The following is a 21064-nucleotide window of genomic DNA, read 5'->3' on the forward strand; positions in this document are numbered from 1 at the left end:
ACACTCATTCACACACACACTCATACACTACGGACAATTTAGCCAACCCAATTCACCTGCACTGCTTGTTTTTGGACTGTGGGGGAAACCGGAGCACCTGGAGGAAGCCCACGCGAACGCAGGGAGAACATGCAAACTCCATAATATATATATATATATATATATATATATATATATATATATATATATATATATATATATATATATATATATATATTTATATAGCAGAAACAAATACATCATATATACATTATATAAAAACTATAATGTACATACAATGCACTTACTAATATAGTGAAACAAATGTGTGTGTGTGTGTATGAAAATTCAGCTACTTTGGACAAAAACAAGATTCTGGCTCTGTTACTGCCCACCTAGAGCCAAATTACCAACAATTTCTCCATTCTTGGAGGAAGATAATGAGAAATTGGAAGAGATCTGCAGCTGAGACTTCCTGTCGTGTTCTTAGCAGAATGACAAAGAACAGCTCTAGTGAGATATGCAAACATGTAGGCAGTATCATTAAGCTGAGATGTTTCTAATAACTAAACTTTTGGATGACATGTCCACCTCTAAATGTCTGATATGAATGTTTTCTCCTTGATCATGTTCCAATATAAAACATATCACAAACAAACAGTATCCAATTGTGAATAGTGATAGTTATCTGCAATTAGCAAGTTTTAAAATGATCGATTTCGCCTAAAAAAGGTCAAGTATTTGCAAAGTGTGAACTGAATGGCCATAATAAGCATTAATTACATACAGAAATCAGGGTGGAATACTATAGAACACACTGCACACTGTGACCTAAACATGTGTTTAAACTACTGACCCCTGTTGTCTGTTTGTCTTGCTTTTTGTGTTAAGGGATACACACTGCTAGAGACTGGTTTTACCAGTGTCCCCAAACAGCATGTTTACAATCACACTTCATTTGCTGATCAATAGAACGCAATCAATTGTGTTCACTTCAGGGCCAGTGAGATACCCCATGCCTCCTGTTTTAGAAACTCGTCTTAACAGGAGGTGAACAGCTACAATGTCCCTTTTTTCTGGTGCATGCAGCTTTATGCTGGAAATAGCTTTTTAAATCTAAATATATTACAAAACAGGGCATTATATCCATTTTGACTTCAGTTTCAAAGAATTAAAAGAGCACAGACATAAAAACATCTGCTAATTTTGTGGAGGATGAACGATAAATGAGAATAAGATGTTCTAAAATACCAAACGTTCGAAACTCTGAAAGTCTGTGGGCTTCGTACACAACACAATTTTCTCTGGAAACTTTTAGTTTTTGAGACACTGCAAACCCTACTGAAGAAAAACGTAGTCAAGCTGGGAGTCCAGCCAAAACCAGCTATGTCCAGCTTAAACCAGGCTGGTCAAGCTGGTTTTAGCTGGATTTAGCTGGTCATTTTCCAGCCAGACCAGTTAAAACCAGGCTGAAAATGGCTGTAAACCAGCCTGGAAATAGCCAAAACCCCTCTAAAACCAGGCTGGTCAACCAGCTAAAACCAGCCAACCAGCCTGTGGCAAAAGAAAAAATGAATATGCTGTTTTGAAAGACATATCTGAAGTAAAGTTATGTTTTTGCCAACAGAAAGTTGTTTTGATACCAGGAAGTAGCTTGGCAACAGAGGCATGCATATTTATTTACAGGAAAAAGTAGCAGACAACTGAAATGTATGCGGCCATGACGTATAGTAGTTCTAGTTACACTGCAAAAAAATATTGTGCCGATTAGTTATCACAACTTATTATTTTAATTAATGTTAACATATCTGGATTGTGAATTATAAATGTGTTGATTTATTTATATATATATATATATATATATATATATATATATATATATATATATATATATATATATATATATATATATATATAGCTAACTTTACAGTGTTAAAATAATCATAACACTTTTGTGTTTTGTCATTTTAATAAAATAGCAATGTTAAAAGGAAAATCACACATATAAAGTCATATAATAAAAGTCATATAAAGACATATAAATAAAAAAGCGAATTATAGATATGGCTGTTTAATTTAATAAGTAATTAAATTGCAAAAATTAGAAAGGGTCAAAATGACTGCCTCGGTAGTTCTAGTGTTAAATTAATAATAGCTATTCAATCCTCCGGTTGATTCCCTGAGCCTTTTCTTTGTGGCATATTTGCAGTTACACTCTGAAAGAAACAATTGTTGACAAATCTCTGCCTCACACATGGGGTGATAATGAAATAAGTCACACGTGAGGCTGCAAAATGGTACCCTTAAGTAAATTTGCAATCCAGATTGTTTGGGAAAAGGTCAAAAAAGAAAGAAAAGAATGTTAAGGAGGGGAGATGCAGGAACAAGCGTTGTGTGTTCTGCTTAGAGAGTTGAAGGTCAATAAATAAATGTTTCTGCTTTCTTTCTGTTTATTGTTATTGTAAAGCTTAAGCATATCGATTACAATCTCTGAATGTATATTTTAAAAAAGGAAAGTTTGTCTGCGGTGGGAAGAAACCCGCAAGTATAGGATCAGCACTGTAAACATTGCAACAACATGCTGTGAACTACAAACCTCCAGCTGTTGCCGCGATTTCAAAGTGCAGATATGGTGTAAACTTCATTTTAATATCATTCAGTTAAGTTTAATTTAAACGATTAAAAGCATATTAGGCATCAAACAAAATCATAATCTCTTTATGAGTAATAATCTTAAGCTTCTTCATAGGTTTCAGTTCATGGCACCAAGTAAACACCATAGGGACACTTCCCTCCTTTAGCCCATGTAATACGATGAGCGATAAAACGAATGCAGTCCTCTGTAGTGTTGTCTCACTACTAACATTTTAAAAACGTCCATTTCCCTCTAACATTTAGGCAATTTAAACGCGTTCTTAAACACCACTGATTTACCATAGTATTCACCAGTGCTTAACAAAAATGATTGTGATTGGCCGTGAAATTCATCAGTCCACTGCTCTTCACCGAGTGCAATCAAAGATACAGGAACATTGGAGCATTTTAAAGCTCATTTTTACTCAATAAAAATAGGTGAGGTGCTGATGACCTGCATGGCCAATCACAGTCCTTTCTGTTGAGCACTGGTGAATACTATGGCAAATCAGCTGTGTTTAAAAACGAGCCCAACAGTGCTAAAATGTTGGGATTTCAGTACCGAAATTCAGTATCATGACAAGTCTAATATAGAGAAAGCATCAGTTTGTTAACTTGAGTTTGATAAATGGCATCTAAAACATCTGTTTTTGAAAGAAAACGTTATCTAACTAGTGCCATTTACATTGACTTAGCTGAAAATGAGGTCTGATATCCCTTTTTATTTTCACTGTCCATTCAGAACGGACTTTCAAATCACTCAGAAAGTGGTGAAATGATAAATGCGTGTCACTTTCTTTTCTCTAAAAAGATATACAGCCAGGTACACAGACGTGGACACTGTTTCTGTGTCACTCCAGGAGATATGTCTAGGTTTCTTCCCATTGCAGTCTATAACTTCTCCCCAAACTTCCCAATGCCCTGTCTATTGGTCTCTGATCATAGTTGTTGAGTTTTTCAGTCAGAACCCATTTCACACAGCATGATTTAGAATCTGCGTAAAAGTAGTATAGTGTATTCTAGTGTTTATTTAATCTTACAGCAGCTTATTGACTAGAAAATGGCAAAAAAGGATTGAAATAGCAGAAAGGAAACTTACCTGTTGTTTCAACAATACCCTCCAAAATCACAACAATTTCGAACTGTTCTGTCTGCATGGAGTGTTGTGAAAGTTCATAGAAGGGGCTCTTAGTGTCAATCACATGGCAGATTGTGAGTGGCGACACAAGAAAGAGCTGGTCCGCTCCAGTGCTGAAGCCAACATCCAGCTCCAGCTGATCCAAGGGAAGGAACTCGCCCTCAGGCGTCTGACGAGACTGCAGGGGCAAGAAGAGAAAGGGGTGTAAACATTGCTTTAAACACTGCAGCGTGAACTGAGCTGAGAGGGTAGACAGTCATCAAAAGGGCAGAGAGGTTGAAAATTACATTTTAATACAACTAATGACCAGATGTAGCATTCCAAACAACATTTTGATGTACAGTTGCAATCAAAAAGATTTAACTTTCCTCAGACTGAAACAATATACAAATTCTTTATAGAATCTTTTTCTGAAGCTCCAGCTGTTGGTGGTGGTAGTTCAGTTTAGTGGCATAGAAAAGGATATAAAAAGTTCTAAACCCCCATATTCAACATTGCTGTTTTAAGTCGTCTATTTGTGTGCTTTTTTTGCTGCTTGTTCAAACTACTTATTTAAAGGGCCATGAAACCCCCACGTTTCAGAAGGGTGTTTTCACACCTCTACTTTGGAAAAAGTTAGAAAAGTGGGCGTGAACAGCTCTGTTTAGGGGGGAGTGTCGGAGGAAGAAAAGAGGGATGGTGTGGTAGTGTCTATTTGGGCATACGCAAGTTTCAGAGTCAAAACACACACACAGACATGGGAGAAAGTGACTGTGTTTACATGAATATCTGTAGTTGAATTATTTGCCAAATTATTAAATGGTGGACTTTGACTGCGACAAACGAGATATTTGATTCGAGGAACTGCTCTAAGTGTGTATTTTTCATGCAATGTTTGATACCGCACGGCGAATGAGAGAAAAAACCCTCAGCATTTCCCGGAAACTTAGATGCACACAGCAGGTAGCGTCAGAAAGCAGCGTGTGTTGTTCCGGTCACAAAATGCGGTATAAATCCTACACGAGGTTAAAGTTTGGTTGTGGTGCTAACATGTTTACACTCGGTGCAATAGTTAGTTCGATACGAACAAACTGAATAAACAAAGAGCACTGGTCCCTCACTTACCAAATCTGTAGAGACAGGACAATCCCCAGCAACTAGAGCCGCGTCTTTATTAAGAGAAGACTACAAGTGAATCCGGATCTCAGCGTTTGCAGATGAGAACAGCTCTCAGGTAAACAATGTTCCTCCTTAGACACGTAAGTTATTGTTGTCGAGCGTCGCATACACTGTAACCCACGCATGACTCCAGCTGAGCTCTCACAGAGAGAAAATGAAAACAAAACTTAACTGCAGCAAACTATAAAAGCAACACTTCACGCTTGTTTTGCCAACACGTCTAAACACTGTAACATTAATGAATATTAATGAAGTTGCACAATAGAGCGCGCTGATTGGTTTGAACCAAGCCTTACTCATGCATCAATGCAGCACACTGTAAGACGTAATAGGACACACTCTGGCACAGACGTCCAGTCTGCACGCTGGAATACACGCTATTATCTCATGGCCCTTTCAAACTGGAAGTACGATTTTGCATGAAATAACGCAAAAACAACCAATTTACACTTTTTAGTGAAATATATGTGTATATATGTGAAATATATACGACTGTCAACAGCTCAAAAATTGAGTTTTGGTGTTTAATGACCCTTTAAGAAAGAGCTGAAACAATACAATTATTGAGTTTTTTGGAATAACTTAATTGTTTTATGTGCACTCAACTTAAAATTGTAAATACAATTAAGTTAACTTAATCGGTTTGCGTTGGGATGACATGAAGGTCTTGTGTGAAACCCAGCATCGACATGATGAAAACATCTTGAGCTAATACATATACAATAAATACATTTACCCAGAAATTCAACAAGATATAACCAAATCCAAACTGGTCTAGCAAAAGCTTTAGAGAAGATTGTCTTTATTGCATTATAAACTCAGTTGATACATTTAAAGCTCTATTTTAATTATCTAGGTGCAAAGTCTAAGTGCATGGCCTCAGCAGGGTTGTTCTTGTTCTCTTAATAAATTCTGGGTGTGTTTTGAGCATAACGTGCTTTAAACCAATCTCATCTTACACTCCCTTTAAGAGTCAGTTGCTTCACGCCATGGTGCATTTGCTATTTACATGGCGGACTTTGTAAGTGGAAAAACTGAATGCTTCACTAGTGAGAAAACAGTTAAACAGACCATCTGCAGCACGAGGATAAAGAATGAGCCTCCTCCATTCAGCCTCCTTACTTTCTCGTTACTATACTTTTACTCTTTACTTTACTCCTTTCCTTTCATGGATTAGGAAACTGTGTTGTACGCACTCCACTGAAGACATCCATTAGCCTACATATTTAATTTTGTTTGTTATGTGCAAAGATTTTTTTCAAAACTATTTTTAAATTCAGTTCTAATTTCCTGCAGACTAATAAATGGATAATAATATGATATAAATATTTATTTTGGTTACATCCAAACACACATCCTTTTCTTATTAAATTAAACCTTGTTTTTATTGAAACAAATATAAATATGCATAAAATAAATAATACTGCTAATAATAATAACATTCTACAAATGCAAATTGTCATGAATAAACTGAAAAATAGTAGTCATTGGAGTGAGTGTTTACAAGTGTTGAGTCCCGTGAAGTAGCTCTAGATGGAAACTGTGTTCAAACTGTTGTTTACCTATGATTAATGTGGTTGCATGTCCATCGGTTCCCTCCTCTGAATGAGCGAGTTTTAGCTTGGACATTAAGGTAGCATTATAGAGGACACCAAGGAAACATGAAAACCTACTGCCTCCTAGCATTACATAAGTGTAATTGCAGAGATGGACTTGGCGCAGTCCATTTAAGTTTTCCAAAATAGCAACGCACCAACAATGCGCCTTAACACACCTCCTTTTTAGACCAGCACACCCATGAGTCCACAAAGTGACGCAAATTGATTTACTATTTAAACAACATGATGCAAAATGTGAAAATCAGGGTTGCCCTGGTCTGAAAATAGCAACAAATCGCACCATACATGTCTTGCGGTTTATTGTGCTGGGTGTATGATAGGGCCCATAGACATTAACAGTTCTTAGAAACACACATGGAAGCTTTGTTCATGTTTGAAATTTGTTTTACCAGAAAATCATTGAGGATTTTGAAGAAAAAGCATGTTTACAGACAGTAGGCTCTATTTTGACAATCCATGCGCAAAGTGCAAAGCGCAGGACGCAAAAGCAATTCGGGCGTGTTGGAATACACTTTTTCAAGCAGCAACTATAGCTGCCGGTGGGCAAATACCTTATAAATAATGTGAAATTGGGAAATAATGTGTTAATAAGTTAATAAATCCAGGATATTGGTCTTGTATAATGATTTTTGCTTTCATAGTACCCTATCTAAACATAACTATTTAACTGATATCTTAACTTTAAAGTAACCTTTTTTAATACACAATTTAATATACAGTAAAAATTCTCAAATGTCTCCCACTGGCCCCACTCCCCCAAAGAGTTAAAATAACACTGGAGCAGAGTTAAAGTGCGGAGTGAACAGAGAATAATCAACTCCTGCTGTTAAAAAGCGGAATCACTGAGAAAAACACAAAACTACAACCAAATCCAGTCACAACCTTAGGCCCTACTTCCCACACAAACATGGGATTGAACTGCAGCTTTTTTTCTACACAAAAACACAATATCAGGTCACTGAAAACCACATTTTCAAAACTCTTGCCAGGGTGAAGATTTTTAAAAGCACTAGGGTCTGTGTTTTTTTTTTTTTTTTTAAGGAAAATTGAGAATTCCTGAAAAATTCCTGTGCATGTGTGGACATGGTCTTGAACTCAACTGGAACCTCAATAAATCTCTCAAAATCTCAGCTCATCAGATCATTAAACAACTCCACAAACAGAATCAGCAGCTTTACTTATTACTAAGCTGTTTGCAATTTTTCAATTATCTTTTTGACACACAGTAGTCTGTAGGGGAAACTACTGTGTGTGTTTCATCACTTCATGCTTTCAAATTAATGAAATTATATGGCAGATCATTTTCAGGGGGCTCATATCAAATGGTTTTGAATGATCTGTTGAAAGCAGTTGTTTTGAGTGAGAATGCCAAATTTTCTCCTCCTATTCAAATTTTACATTGAACATATTTGCCCACCAGCAACTATAATTGCCACATATTCAAATACAATTTTCTAAAAAAAAATAAAATAAAAAAACTGGAAAATAAAATGTTCATAAAGGACACTATTAACAAGGCGACATGCATGAAAACATTTTTTTAAATGGCACAAAAGAGTATATGTATTTACATGCAATTTCACAATGTAATCTTATTAAATAAGGCAGCTCCATACCTTGAGTAATTTACACCGGATTTGGGCTGAAACCATGTGGCTGTTGCGCAGGTTTCCCACTCTGAACATCAGCGTGAGTTTGCCGTCACGCATGGAAATGGCTGCATTTTCACTGAACATCAGAGTTTCCGCCCTCTTCTTGGGTTGAGACATCTTTATGAACATACAGCCTATTAGAAAGGCATCCACTATGGAGCCTAGGATGGACTGAAATAAGAAGAGAATGATCCCTTCTGGACATTTATCAGTGATGTATCTGTGGCCATATCCTATAGTGGCCTCCGTCTCAATAAAAAAGAGGAAAGCAGAGGGAAAGTTATACACGTTGGCCACGCATGGCGTGTACTTCTCATCATGGGTTCGGTTCAGGTCGCCTCTGATATATGCAATGACCCACCACATAAACGCCATGAATAACCAGGCCACTGTGTATGTTAGGATGAAGATGAAAAGGTTCCACCTCCATTTAAGGTCTACTAAAGTTGTGAACAAGTCGGAGAGATATCTGCTGGTCTCTCCGCCCAAGTTTCCGTGTTGGACGTTACATCGTCCGTTCTTATCCACAAATCGTTGTCGTTTCCTCCTCTTGTCCTTCAGATGGCTGGAGGAGGTAGTGGTCACTACCTGATAGTCATTTCCAAATTTCTTACGGAGTGCAGACATCTTATCCTGCAGAAACAGAAAGAAAAATCTTGAGCAGCCTATTAGACTTGTCATTGTCTTTCCCTCAATTAAAAGAGTAGACCAAAGCCAATGTGTAACTATATAATGCATAACTGTATAATCCTGTATAACTCATAAGTACCGTATGTTGAATGTTATACAAGCTTTTGAATGATATATTTAGCCCTGGACCACAAAACCAGTCATGAGTGTATTGTTATTTTTTTTGTTTTTGAGATTTATACATTGTCAAACACGAAAGCTGCATAAATAAGGTTTCCATTGATGTACAGTTTGTTAGGATAGGATTGGGCAGAGATTAGGCATGGGGCGGTTGTCATGACTTTCTGTAACCACCAGAGGGCACTGTAGTTCACTAATGAACTCTGTGAGCGAACTACAGTTCCTAAAGACTACGGCTGCGTCCGAAACTGCATACTTCCATACTATATAGTACGCCAAAATCAGTATGCGAGCCGAGTAGTATGTCCCAATTCATAGAATTCGAAAATCAGTATGCGAGAAGTACCCGGATGACTTACTACTTCCGGCGAGATTCCGGAGTGCGCATCCCATGCATGCTGCGCTATCCCATGATGCCCCGCGAGCAAATTCATGAATGGAAGTAAAGCGACGCAACTGATGCAGGTAGGTCACGTGACCAGGACAAAATGGCGGATGTAGTACGTCCGAATTCCATTCATACTGTATAGAACGTACTTTTCTAACGGCCGAGTAGTACGTTTACATTCAAATGCAGTACCTACTGAGTAGTAGGTGGTTTCGGACGCAACCTACAAGTTCATACATACCTCGTGCGCACACACCCGGAACCCACTTATACTGATTGCATCACAACTGTCTCCGTTTTTCCTGTTGATTCATGGACTATTTATACACCATTCACCCATTGTTTGTCAGTTTGTTGTTCGTCTTATGTTGTTCCTAAGAAGTGTTTTGTATCCTGCCATAGTTCCTGAGCCTTGTTCTAGTTATTCAGTCATAGTTCTTTGTTTTGTTAGTTTGTTGTTATTTTGTTACTTTGAATTTTTGGACATTCCTGTTTTTTTTTCTGTTACTGCACTACATCATCATTAAATACAATTGGATCCTACACCTTTTTGTCTCCGTCCCGTCAACATACCGTGACAGCGGTATAAGATTCTGAGGTAACACTTTATAATTACACACTATAAATCATTTATTAAGCATTAGCAAATAGTGAATTCATTATCTGTTAAGCATTAGCTCTACATTAACAAGCATTAGTAAGCAGTTTATAACTGCAGCTACAAATGTTCTATTCTTGACTTACAAACATATTTATAATGTGCTTAATAATTGTATTTTCATACTTACTTAATGATTTATTTTTCATTACTAAATTAAGTATTGCATTATTTACAAACCTCTAGTATTTAAGAGTAGTTGAGGGTTTTAGGATCATTCAGAATGAATTAGTAAATGATTAATAAACTATTGAAATCAACATTTATATGTCTTATTATTCAGGCCTATACTAATAGTTAACTAATATGTTAATAAATGCTTTATTAACTCAACTTCATCTAGCTTTGTGACCTAATCTAAAGTGAGGACTATTTATGCTTTATAAATCCTCTATAAATGACAAATAAAGGCTCAGTTTAATTCTAAACAGGAAATCTGACATTATTCATTCCTATTCATTTAAAGATACACAAATGAAATCATACTTCAAATGAAAAATAAATCTTTGCATCATTATCTAAAATAAAATCACTGTAGAGCTTAAACATTACATCTTATTATATTGTTAAATTATTATATTGTTGTTGTTGTTTTATCCAGTTGGATGTCATAGTTTGGCACTCCTGTTATTCAGCAATGTTTAAACTTTACAGTAATTTTACTTTTTAGATAAGATTGCAAAGATTGTTGTTCATTTGATTCTGAGCCTTTAATTGTCATTTATGAGGAATTTATAAAGCATAAATAGTCCTCACTTTAGATTAGGTCACAAAACTAGATGAAGTTGAGTTAATAAAGCATTTATTAACATATTAGTTAACTATTAATATATGACTAAATAATAAGAGACATAAACGTTGATTTTATTAGTTTATTAATCATTTACTAACTCATTCTGAATGATCCTAAAAATCCTCAACTACTCTTAAATACAACTGGTTTGTAAATAATGTGATTTAGTAATTTAGTAATGAAAAAAATCATTAACTAAATATGAAAGTACAATTATTAAGCACATTATATAGGTGCTTATAAGTCAAGAATAGAGCATTTGTAGCTGCAGTTATAAACTGCTAACTAACGTTTATTAATGTAGAGTTAATGCTTAACAGATAATGAATTCATTATTTGCTAATGCTTAATAAATGATTTATAGTGTGTGTTACCGATTCGAATGGTGTGATAACCTTGGATAAAAATATCACGGTTTGACTGTATTGTGATTACTGTTTTGAAATATATTCTTTTTACATGTCTGGCTAAAAAACACCATTTTTTCCCCTTTGTGCGCAATATATTTTACTTTCAGAATTATTTTTAAAAAATTGGAACCGTAAACATGTCAGGCTATACAAATCAAATGAATCTATGACTTCTGCTGTCTTCGTTTGTTTCAAAAACACAGGTTTCTTTACATTTTAAAATGACATCTTTGGATATCTTTTCTGCTGGAGATACTGCTGTACTAAAAAAACTAAAATAAATGAAAAAAATTATCGTAAATAAAAAGTGTGTCTCATTTCTTAGGAACAGTAAAGCAGAAAATGTTCAAACCTTGACTTTTCCAAATCGCGGTATACCTTATTATGGTTATTGTCCCATGTCTAGCAGGGATACAACTATTTAAATATCTGGAAACTGAAGATTAAAATAAATCTAAATATAAAGGAAATTTAAAATCACAAATGCATTTTTGATATAACTTCCTTCGTTCAGGAATGAGCTAGTGTGCTGACATTCATATTACATATTCTCAGTCAGACCCTCCTTCAATCCGAGAGAAATCAGCATTCAGTATAAAACTCATTTTTAGGTAAAAAAAAAAAAAAAAGTATTTTCTTTTATTGTTTAGAAAATGTACTTTCTAATCTGTTTTTGTGAAACATTATTTCTTATAAATTAAATCACAGTTTTCTTAGCTTTCAGCTGTCAAGCGTTAAAGCTATTGTATCTCCCTATAGCATTAACAGTTTATTCAGGGTTGACAGAGTTGGGACAGTCACAACATGCTGTTCATTCATAATTCATTTAAAAGCTTGCCATATTAGCAAGGTACAATTTTCATTTGATCACAGTTTCAATGTTATTTAATTTGAAAAAAATGAATTCTTTGATTGATTAATTCAACTTAAAGTTGAAGTAGTACTAAAAGAAGTAGTTTAGTAAAGATTCTTTCTAGATTTTCAGTAAAATATATATTTTTGTTCAGCTTTTTAAAGGTCTGATAATTGGCTGCTGCTTGTTTTTTTAATAGTCTGTATTTTTATGGCCAACGTAACACATTTAACAATTTAACCAATTTACATTTAGCCTGTTTACCAAAAAATAAAAATAAATCCAACCTGATGTTTTAGATTTATTTCATTATTACATTTTAATGAATGTTGTAACTGTCCCTCTGCTCAGGGTCAGTTGCGACATTCGACTTTGTCTGTTCAATAAGTTCTTAAATTCTGCATATATTATCATATATACACATTTTAAAGCAATGTGGGTGAGTGTCTAATAGATGTGGATTTACTATATTAAAAATCTGAATTCCAAAAAACCTTTCTCTGTGAAACTGAAGGGAATGTAAAAAGCGTTGAAACTGTCCTCATTCTCCAATATTTACAGCAGGACATTTGCAAAATATCTTCATGGAACATGATCTATCTATCTATCTATCTATCTATCTATCTATCTATCTATCTATCTATCTATCTATCTATCTATCTATCTAGCATCCATCCATCCATCCATCCATCCATCCATCCATCCATCCATCTATCTATTGTTTTTTATACATTTTATTTTTACTTTTTTAGAAATATTTCCCAAATGATGTTTAACAGAGCAAGGACATTTTTACAGTATGTCTGATAATATTGTTTCTTCTGCAGAAAGTCTTGTTTGTTTTATTTCGGCTAGAATAAAAGCAGTTTTTAATTTTTGATGAATCATTTTAAGGTCAAAATAATTTGCCCCTTTTAGCTATATTTTTCCGAGACTACAGAACAAACCATCATTATACAATAACTTGCCTAATTACCCTAACCTGCCTAGTTAACCTAATTAACCTAGTTAAGCCTTTAAATGTCACTTTAAGCTGTTTAGAAGTGTTTTGAAAATATCTAGTCAAATATTATTTACTGTCATCATGGCAAAGATAAAATAAATCAGTTATTAGAGATGAGTTATTAAACTTATTATTTTTAGAAATGTGTTGAAAAAATCTACTGTTCGTTAAATAGAAATTGGGGAATAAATAAACAGTTTGTTTTGTTTTGTTTATAGAGAAGCGTTTAAAAGACTAGCCCTTGGTTTAATGAAAACCGGAAAGACGAGAAAAGACAGGAGCAAAAACTTACCTATATTTCAGCATGCAGGACTTTCCTCTCTCTTTTCATCGCCTGTGTTATCCGATTTCAAGATAAACCGTGGCTTGAAACAGTCGTCTTTTTATTTACGGAAAATGACACGTTTCCTTGTCTGAGATGAAAGAAGATGTAGGAAACTGTCCACATGCGCTGTCCAGCAGCTCTGCTCCTGAAACACACGGTCTGTCTTCGCGCATCTGTTCATTTGAGTTTCACAAACCCAGCTCAAAGTTGTGGCTGATTGCTGATCACAACTGAGCAGTCTGATCACAGATGCGCGCGGTCGACTTCTCCAGCGATTGGCGCAACTACTGATTGATACTAAAATGTGATGATTTTCGTTTCGGTTTTTTTTGTTTATAATCTGTCTTTGTTTGCTCGCAAGTAGATAATTTGTCAACTTAACCAGATTTTGTTTTTCAGAGCCAGCGTTTGCGTAAAACCCAAATTAATAATTATGATTTCACCCGGACGCGCCTCAGTCATACAGATGAACAATATGCTTCGTTCGCTCCGTAGTAGTTCCCATCGTTCTCGTTTCATAAACAATAGAAAATAAAAATTAAAGGAAAATTGTCAAATGGTTGCAGGGACATGCAGGTCGCGTCCTTCAGACCCTCAGCGTGAGCGCGCGAGGCTGTTCTTTGTCTCTTCTGCGCGTTTCTCTCGCAGCGTCCAAAAGCTCCTCACGGTGTGTATCATTCACCAGTGGAGGGCGGAACTTCACAATCACAATTCGCGTTTATTGGTTAAGGAAGTTACACTTACAAGGGATTTGACCCCACAGTGTGATATTAAAAATCAACATGCTGTGTACACATAGCCTACCTTCCGTGTAATGCAAATATACGCAGGTAATACAGTGCACGTGAAACTATGCTCATACTTGAAGACTGCCTGCTCTTATCAAACGTTTGACCATGTTTTTACTGTTTTAAATAAAGACTGATGAAGTAATTTAAAGAATGACTGTTTTAAATAATGGTTTACACACATAGCATTATTGATTTACAAAAAAAAATCAAACAAACATAATCCTGTTGCACTTCTACACTTGATTTTGGTTGTAAAAAATCAAAACAAAACAACAAAAACAAGAAAGCATGTTAAAAGAGAATCTGCAATATTTTTTGTCATTCTTCAAAAATAAAGATGATTTAGAATTCAAAAATTCCCAGAGATGGGTTGCGAGCGGTTCATTCCGCTGTGGCGACCCCCGTAATAAAGGGACTAAGCCAAAAATGATTGAATGAATAGTATTCAAAAATGCTGTATTTTGAATATTTTTAAATAATAAATTGGTCGTACACTTCATATTTGGGTTTAGGGTTGTACTTTTAGGTAGGTACTTTTACCATAAACTGACATTTCTACCATTTGGTAGAGGTTAATATTTTAGAAATCCTGGGATTTGTTGAAAAAAAAAACATTGAGTGTGTTAACTAGCAACACAACTAGGAGTTATGAAATTAAATTTTCTTTTCTTGGGGTAGTTAAAGGGCTAATACTTACGAGATACTTAATGGTTAAAGGCAATAACAAAAATAGATAACTTTTACATCTTCCTGATTTGAATTTTGTACAACGGTTGTTTACATAAATATATATTTATCCATTTATTTATTTATTATCATTATTAATAATTATTATTAATTATTTATTATTTATTCTTATTTGTGTATTTTTTAGCAAGCATTACCCTATTGGCATTTATTCATCAGTGCAAGCTGTACACAAAGAGCAAAAGGGCAAAAGGGACTGTATGCAAGGCTCAGTTTGCACAGCCAGATCCAATACAATTAGATCTTTTTTTATTCATCAATTTTTTCTTTTATTTTGTATTTTTTTAACACAGAAAAGCATGCCATAGACAATCATCAGCATATAGCAGTGTGCATATATATATACATGTAATAATCAATATACAGGTTGTGAAATAATAATATTGATAATAGTGCTAACAACAACATAGGTGACAATAAAAAGAAAAAAACTGAAGAGTAAATGACAAAGACATACTAAAACAAAATAATAAAATAAATTTATATATATACATACAAAAATACATATACATAAAACAATTTTCCAAGCCAAAAAGAGGCAATAAACCAAATCTGTATTTAATCTTAAGTAAGGGTAAAGTTAAGCCAGTTAAAAACGAACAAACAAACAAACAAATAAATAAATGAATGAATAAATGAATGAATAAATAAATAAATAAATAAATAAATAAATAAATAAATAAATAAATAAATATGTAAATTAAATAAATAAATACATAAATAAATAAATAAATAAATAAATAAATAAATAAATAAATAAATAAATAAAATAATGGTAATAGACGAATAGAAATAGGAATTCAAAACTGTGCTGACAGAGGTCTACGACTAAGCCGAAACGGAACCTTAAATTACTAAAAAGAAGAAAAAAACATAAAATAATAAAGAGGGAAACAATTAGATCTTTTATTATGTGTTACTTATAAATAGGAGTTGTCAGTGCTGTGAAAGCTGTTTTCCAGCTGTTATGCAGAAATAATTTTTTTTTCAGTGAGTAAATGAAATGCACACAGAAACAGATGCTGCTTATTCACTAATTGTGCTGTTTTAATGAAGACTACTCTCATGTCCTACAACTGAAATACATGAACTCCACCAAATGACACTGATCATCAGGTTGACTTATATGTGTATCTACCAACCTACATATTTACATTGAATGTAACAACAGAACAAATGCAACTAAATTAAACAACATTGGCTCATTCTGAAAGCTTAGCCCTGTGTATGTTCCTGGAGATAGAAACTTATGTAGCCAGAGCTACGTATGGCTGCATTTCATCTTTAACACAAACACTACAGGACAGTATTACACCATCCTTTTTGAGCCCGCTGACGGCTTATCTGGATGTGGACAGTTTTTCCAGTGTTAGCACTTTGTCAGGTAGCTTGATACGTATGTCGGTGGACTTGAGACGCAGAGATTGATTGCAGTGACAGATTTCAATCTGGTGAAGAACAATTCCAGAAAGCAGGTAAGACAATAATAATAGCCATATATAAATAAACAAGTAAATAACAGGGTGAGAATGTGGTAAAATCTGAAAACGTTGTAAAAACCAGGTGAGGGCTTTTCTTTTTCTGGATTGCTTTTCAAAACAGTGCGTTGGGTTTGGTTTGGGGAAGGGGGTGGGCAGGTCAATAGGTGCTTTTTAAAATAGTATTGGTTGCGTTTAGGGAAGGGGGAGGGAGTAGGGTCTGTCTGCAGACTGCAAGACAGGGGCGTAACATGAAGAGGCCTTAGGGGCGTAACTTGCAGTACGTAAGAGATGTAACTTGGAGTTATGGAGCCATGTTAAAACTATGTTGTCAACTTGATGGTGCTGTATATCAGTTATAAACGTCTACAACTACCCCAACCATCATAGTTATTAATGTCTACACCTAGCCCAACCCTAAACCCAACCATCACAGTTATTAACGTCAACACCTGCCCCAACCCTAAACCCAACCATCATAGTTATTAACGTCTACAACTACCCCAACCCTAAACCCAACCATCACAGTTATTAACGTCAACACCTGCCCCAACCCTAAACCCAACCATCACAGTTATTAACGTCAACACCTGCCCCAACCCTAAACCCAACCATCATAGTTATTAACGTCTACAACTATCCCAACCCTTAACCCAACCATCACAGTTATTAACGTCTACACCTACCCCAACCATTACAGTTATTAACGTCTGCATCTACCCCAACCATCACAGTTATTAACATCTGCATCTACCCCAACCATCACAGTTATTAACGTCTACACCAACCCCAACCATCACAGTTATTAACATCTGCATCCCTCCCAACCATCACAGTTATTAACCTCTACATCTACCCCAACTATCACAGTTATTAACGTCTGCATCTACCCCAAGCCCTACCATCACAGTTATTAACGTCTGCATCTACCCCAACCATCACAGTTATTAACGTCTACACCTACCCCAACCATCACAGTTATTAACATCTGCATCTACCCCAACCATCACAGTTATTAACGTCTACACCTACCCCAACCATCACAGTTATTAACGTCTACACCTACCCCAACCATCACAGTTATTAACGTCTGCATCTACCCCAACCATCACAGTTATTAACGTCTGCATCTACCCCAATCATCACAGTTATTAACCTCTACACCTACCCCAACCATCACAGTTATTAACGTCTGCATCTACCCCAACCATCACAGTTATTAACGTCTACACCTACCCCAACCATCACAGTTATTAACGTCTACACCTACCCCAACCATCACAGTTATTAACGTCTGCATCTACCCCAATCATCACAGTTATTAACCTCTACACCTACCCCAACCATCACAGTTATTAACGTCTGCATCTACCCCAACCATCACAGTTATTAACGTCTACACCTACCCCAACCATCACAGTTATTAACGTCTACACCTACCCCAACCATCACAGTTATTAACGTCTGCATCTACCCCAACCATCACAGTTATTAACGTCTACACCTACCCCAACCATCACAGTTATTAACCTCTACACCTACCCCAACCATCACAGTTATTAACGTCTGCATCTACCCCAACCATCACAGTTATTAACGTCTACACCTACCCCAACCATCACAGTTATTAACGTCTACACCTACCCCAACCATCAGTTATTAACCCCTACACCAACCCCAACCATCACAGTTATTAACGTCTACACCTACCCCAACCATCACAGTTATTAACATCTACACCAACCCCAACCATCACAGTTATTAACATCTGCATCTACCCCAACCATCACAGTTATAACGTCTGCATCTACCCCAACCATCACAGTTATTAACGTCTACACCTACCCCAACCATCACAGTTATTAACATCTACACCAACCCCAACCATCACAGTTATTAACATCTGCATCTACCCCAACCATCACAGTTATTAACGTCTGCATCTACCTCAACCATCACAGTTATTAACCTCTACACCTACCCCAACCATCACAGTTATTAACCTCTACACCTACCCCATCCATCACAGTTATTAACATCTACACCAACCCCAACCATCACAGTTATAACGTCTGCATCTACCCCAACCATCACAGTTATTAACGTCTACACCTACCCCAACCATCACAGTTATTAACATCTGCATCTACCCCAACCATCACAGTTATTAACGTCTGCATCTACCTCAACCATCACAGTTATTAACCTCTACACCTACCCCAACCATCACAGTTATTAACCTCTACACCTACCCCAACCATCACAGTTATTAACATCTACACCAACCCCAACCATCACAGTTATTAACCTCTACACCTACCCCAACCATCACAGTTATTAACATCTACACCAACCCCAACCATCACAGTTATTAACATCTGCATCTACCCCAACCATCACAGTTATAACGTCTGCGTCTACCCCAACCATCACAGTTATTAACGTCTACACCTACCCCAACCATCACAGTTATTAACGTCTACACCTACCCCAACCATCACAGTTATTAACGTCTACACCTACCCCAACCATCACAGTTATTAACATCTACACCTACCCCAACCATCACAGTTATTAACATCTACACCAACCCCAACCATCACAGTTATTAACGTCTACACCAACCCCAACCATCAGTTATTAACCTCTACACCTACCCCAACCATCACAGTTATTAACGTCTACACCAACCCCAACCATTACAGTTATTAACGTCTACACCAATCCCAACCATCAGTTATTAACCTCTACACCTACTCCAACAATCACAGTTATTAACTTCTAAACCTACCTTAACCCAACCCTCACAATTATTAATGTAGAGCTGTGAGTTGCGAAGGCTTTCATACTTGACTTGCTCGCCATTGTACTGTTATTTGCAACCACAGGGGCGACAGAGTAGACTAACGTCAGCGAGTGGAGTTGCATGAGTTGCTAAATGGATGAATATAATAATATATCAAAGGAATAGGTTGTGGATAAATTTGGAGAAAACTCATGAAAACATTTGGTGAAACTGTTCTCTGGTAAGTATTTTCGCCATCTTGCCAACAACAAATCTCGTTGGTTCAATGGAATGTCGATAACATCAAGTTACGCCTCTTACAACAAGTTACACCCCTTCATCTTACGCCCCCTTCTTGCAGTCTGCAGACAGATACACTTGGAATCAGTCCATTGGTCAGTCAGTCAACAGCGGCCTCTGGTGGATTTATGTGAGAACAGCAAGCATGAACGGCACTCGCGAGAGAAATTTGTGATCTAAAAAAACACACACAGCGCCCTCTGGTGGATTCCCGAAAACAAAAACTGCAAAAAAAGGAACCTCCTGAGACGTATTTTTCTCTCTCCTGAAATGTATATAGAAGTACATACTTAGAATGAGCTTGCGTTAAAATTAAACTATGGTTACACAAAAACAGTCCAACAACACAAATAATTGATTTACATTATAAGGTTATCTTTCTTTTGTTAAGATCAAACATCTCGTTTTGTGTGTGCGTGTCTATTTATAGTTTGTGTGGATGTCAAATGTAATTTACCCATCAAAGGAGAGCGATGACCAGCCACCTGCCTGGCATATCGCTGTAGTCTACCTGCCTAATTCGATTTGTGTTGACAGTCTGATTTACGAGGCAGTGGGAGGATGTAGATGCACTTTGAAAATTCTCAACACTTTATGTAAACAGAGAAGCTCTTCGGGTCTTATCTAAAAGGAGTGGACACCTGAAATCATCCATTCTTTCAGGGAGCCGTTTGCAAGTTTGTTATATGGAGACGTAAATGTTAGTGTTCATAAATCATTGGTATGTGTTCATTTATTCATTCATTTTCTTGTTGGCTCAGTCCCTTTATTAATCCGGGGTCGCCACAGCGGAATGAACCGCCAACTTATCCAGCAAGTTTTTACGCAGCGGATGCCCTTCCAGCCGCAACCCATCTCTGGGAAACACCCACACACATTTACACACACAATCATACACTACGGACAATTTAGCCTACCCAATTCACCAGTACCGCATGTCTTTGGACTGTAGGGAAACCGGAGCACCCGGAGGAAACCCATGCGAGAACATGCAAACTCCACACAGAAACGCCAACTGAGTAGGGGCTAGAACCAGCGACTGAAGCCTGGTTTATACTTTTGCGTCAAGTGACCGACGTAATTCATGGCGCATGCAACGCGTGTAGCTGTGCATTGATACTTCTGCGCGCTGTCTCTGTTGGTCTGCATTAACACTTCCGAAACACTAGTTGGCAGTGAGGTGTAAATGTTCCTCTGTGTCGAGTTTCTTCTCTGCTGTTTTGCTTTTCCTGAACACTTCCTGGATGTACAAGTGGCTCAAACTCGCTCATTTTGAGGCAGGAACCGGCGGATGTGCAACAACTTTAACTATGAGGTAAACACAAAACAAAACTTTGCATCAGGAGCTCCTTCACGGGACTCCACACTTGTAAACAATCGCTCCATTGGGCTCGCGTCCAGCTCGCGCCATTCGCGCGGCTCTCAGTCCCGCCCAGACTCGTCAGCGCTACCAAGCCGACTAATCACAGAGCTTGCACTACGCGTCGTTGCGACGTAGTTACAATTTTTGGGAGGTGCACGTCAGCGATGCCGACGGCCACGG

At 36.6% G+C, this 21064-nt stretch overlaps 1 protein-coding gene across 1 annotated transcript in view; it reads right to left on the reverse strand.

Annotated features, from left to right (window-relative positions):
* Nucleotides 1-14093, reverse strand: part of kcnj3a (potassium inwardly rectifying channel subfamily J member 3a) — a 34297-nt gene extending 20204 nt beyond the window's left edge. Inside the window, exons 1-3 of the mRNA XM_087267455.1 lie at nucleotides 13388-14093; nucleotides 8145-8813; nucleotides 3713-3929 (exon numbers count right to left, since the gene is read on the reverse strand). Of these exons, the coding sequence (XP_087123581.1) occupies nucleotides 3713-3929; nucleotides 8145-8807 (880 nt within the window). The 5' untranslated portion in view covers nucleotides 8808-8813; nucleotides 13388-14093. The remainder of the gene's footprint in view (nucleotides 1-3712; nucleotides 3930-8144; nucleotides 8814-13387) is intronic.
* Between the last annotated feature and the right edge of the window lie 6971 nt (nucleotides 14094-21064).

The sequence above is a fragment of the Danio rerio genome, chromosome 9 (assembly GCF_052040795.2).
Source record: "Danio rerio strain M-AB ecotype USA chromosome 9, GRCz13ab, whole genome shotgun sequence".
In the NCBI taxonomy this organism is placed as follows: Eukaryota; Metazoa; Chordata; class Actinopteri; order Cypriniformes; family Danionidae; genus Danio; species Danio rerio.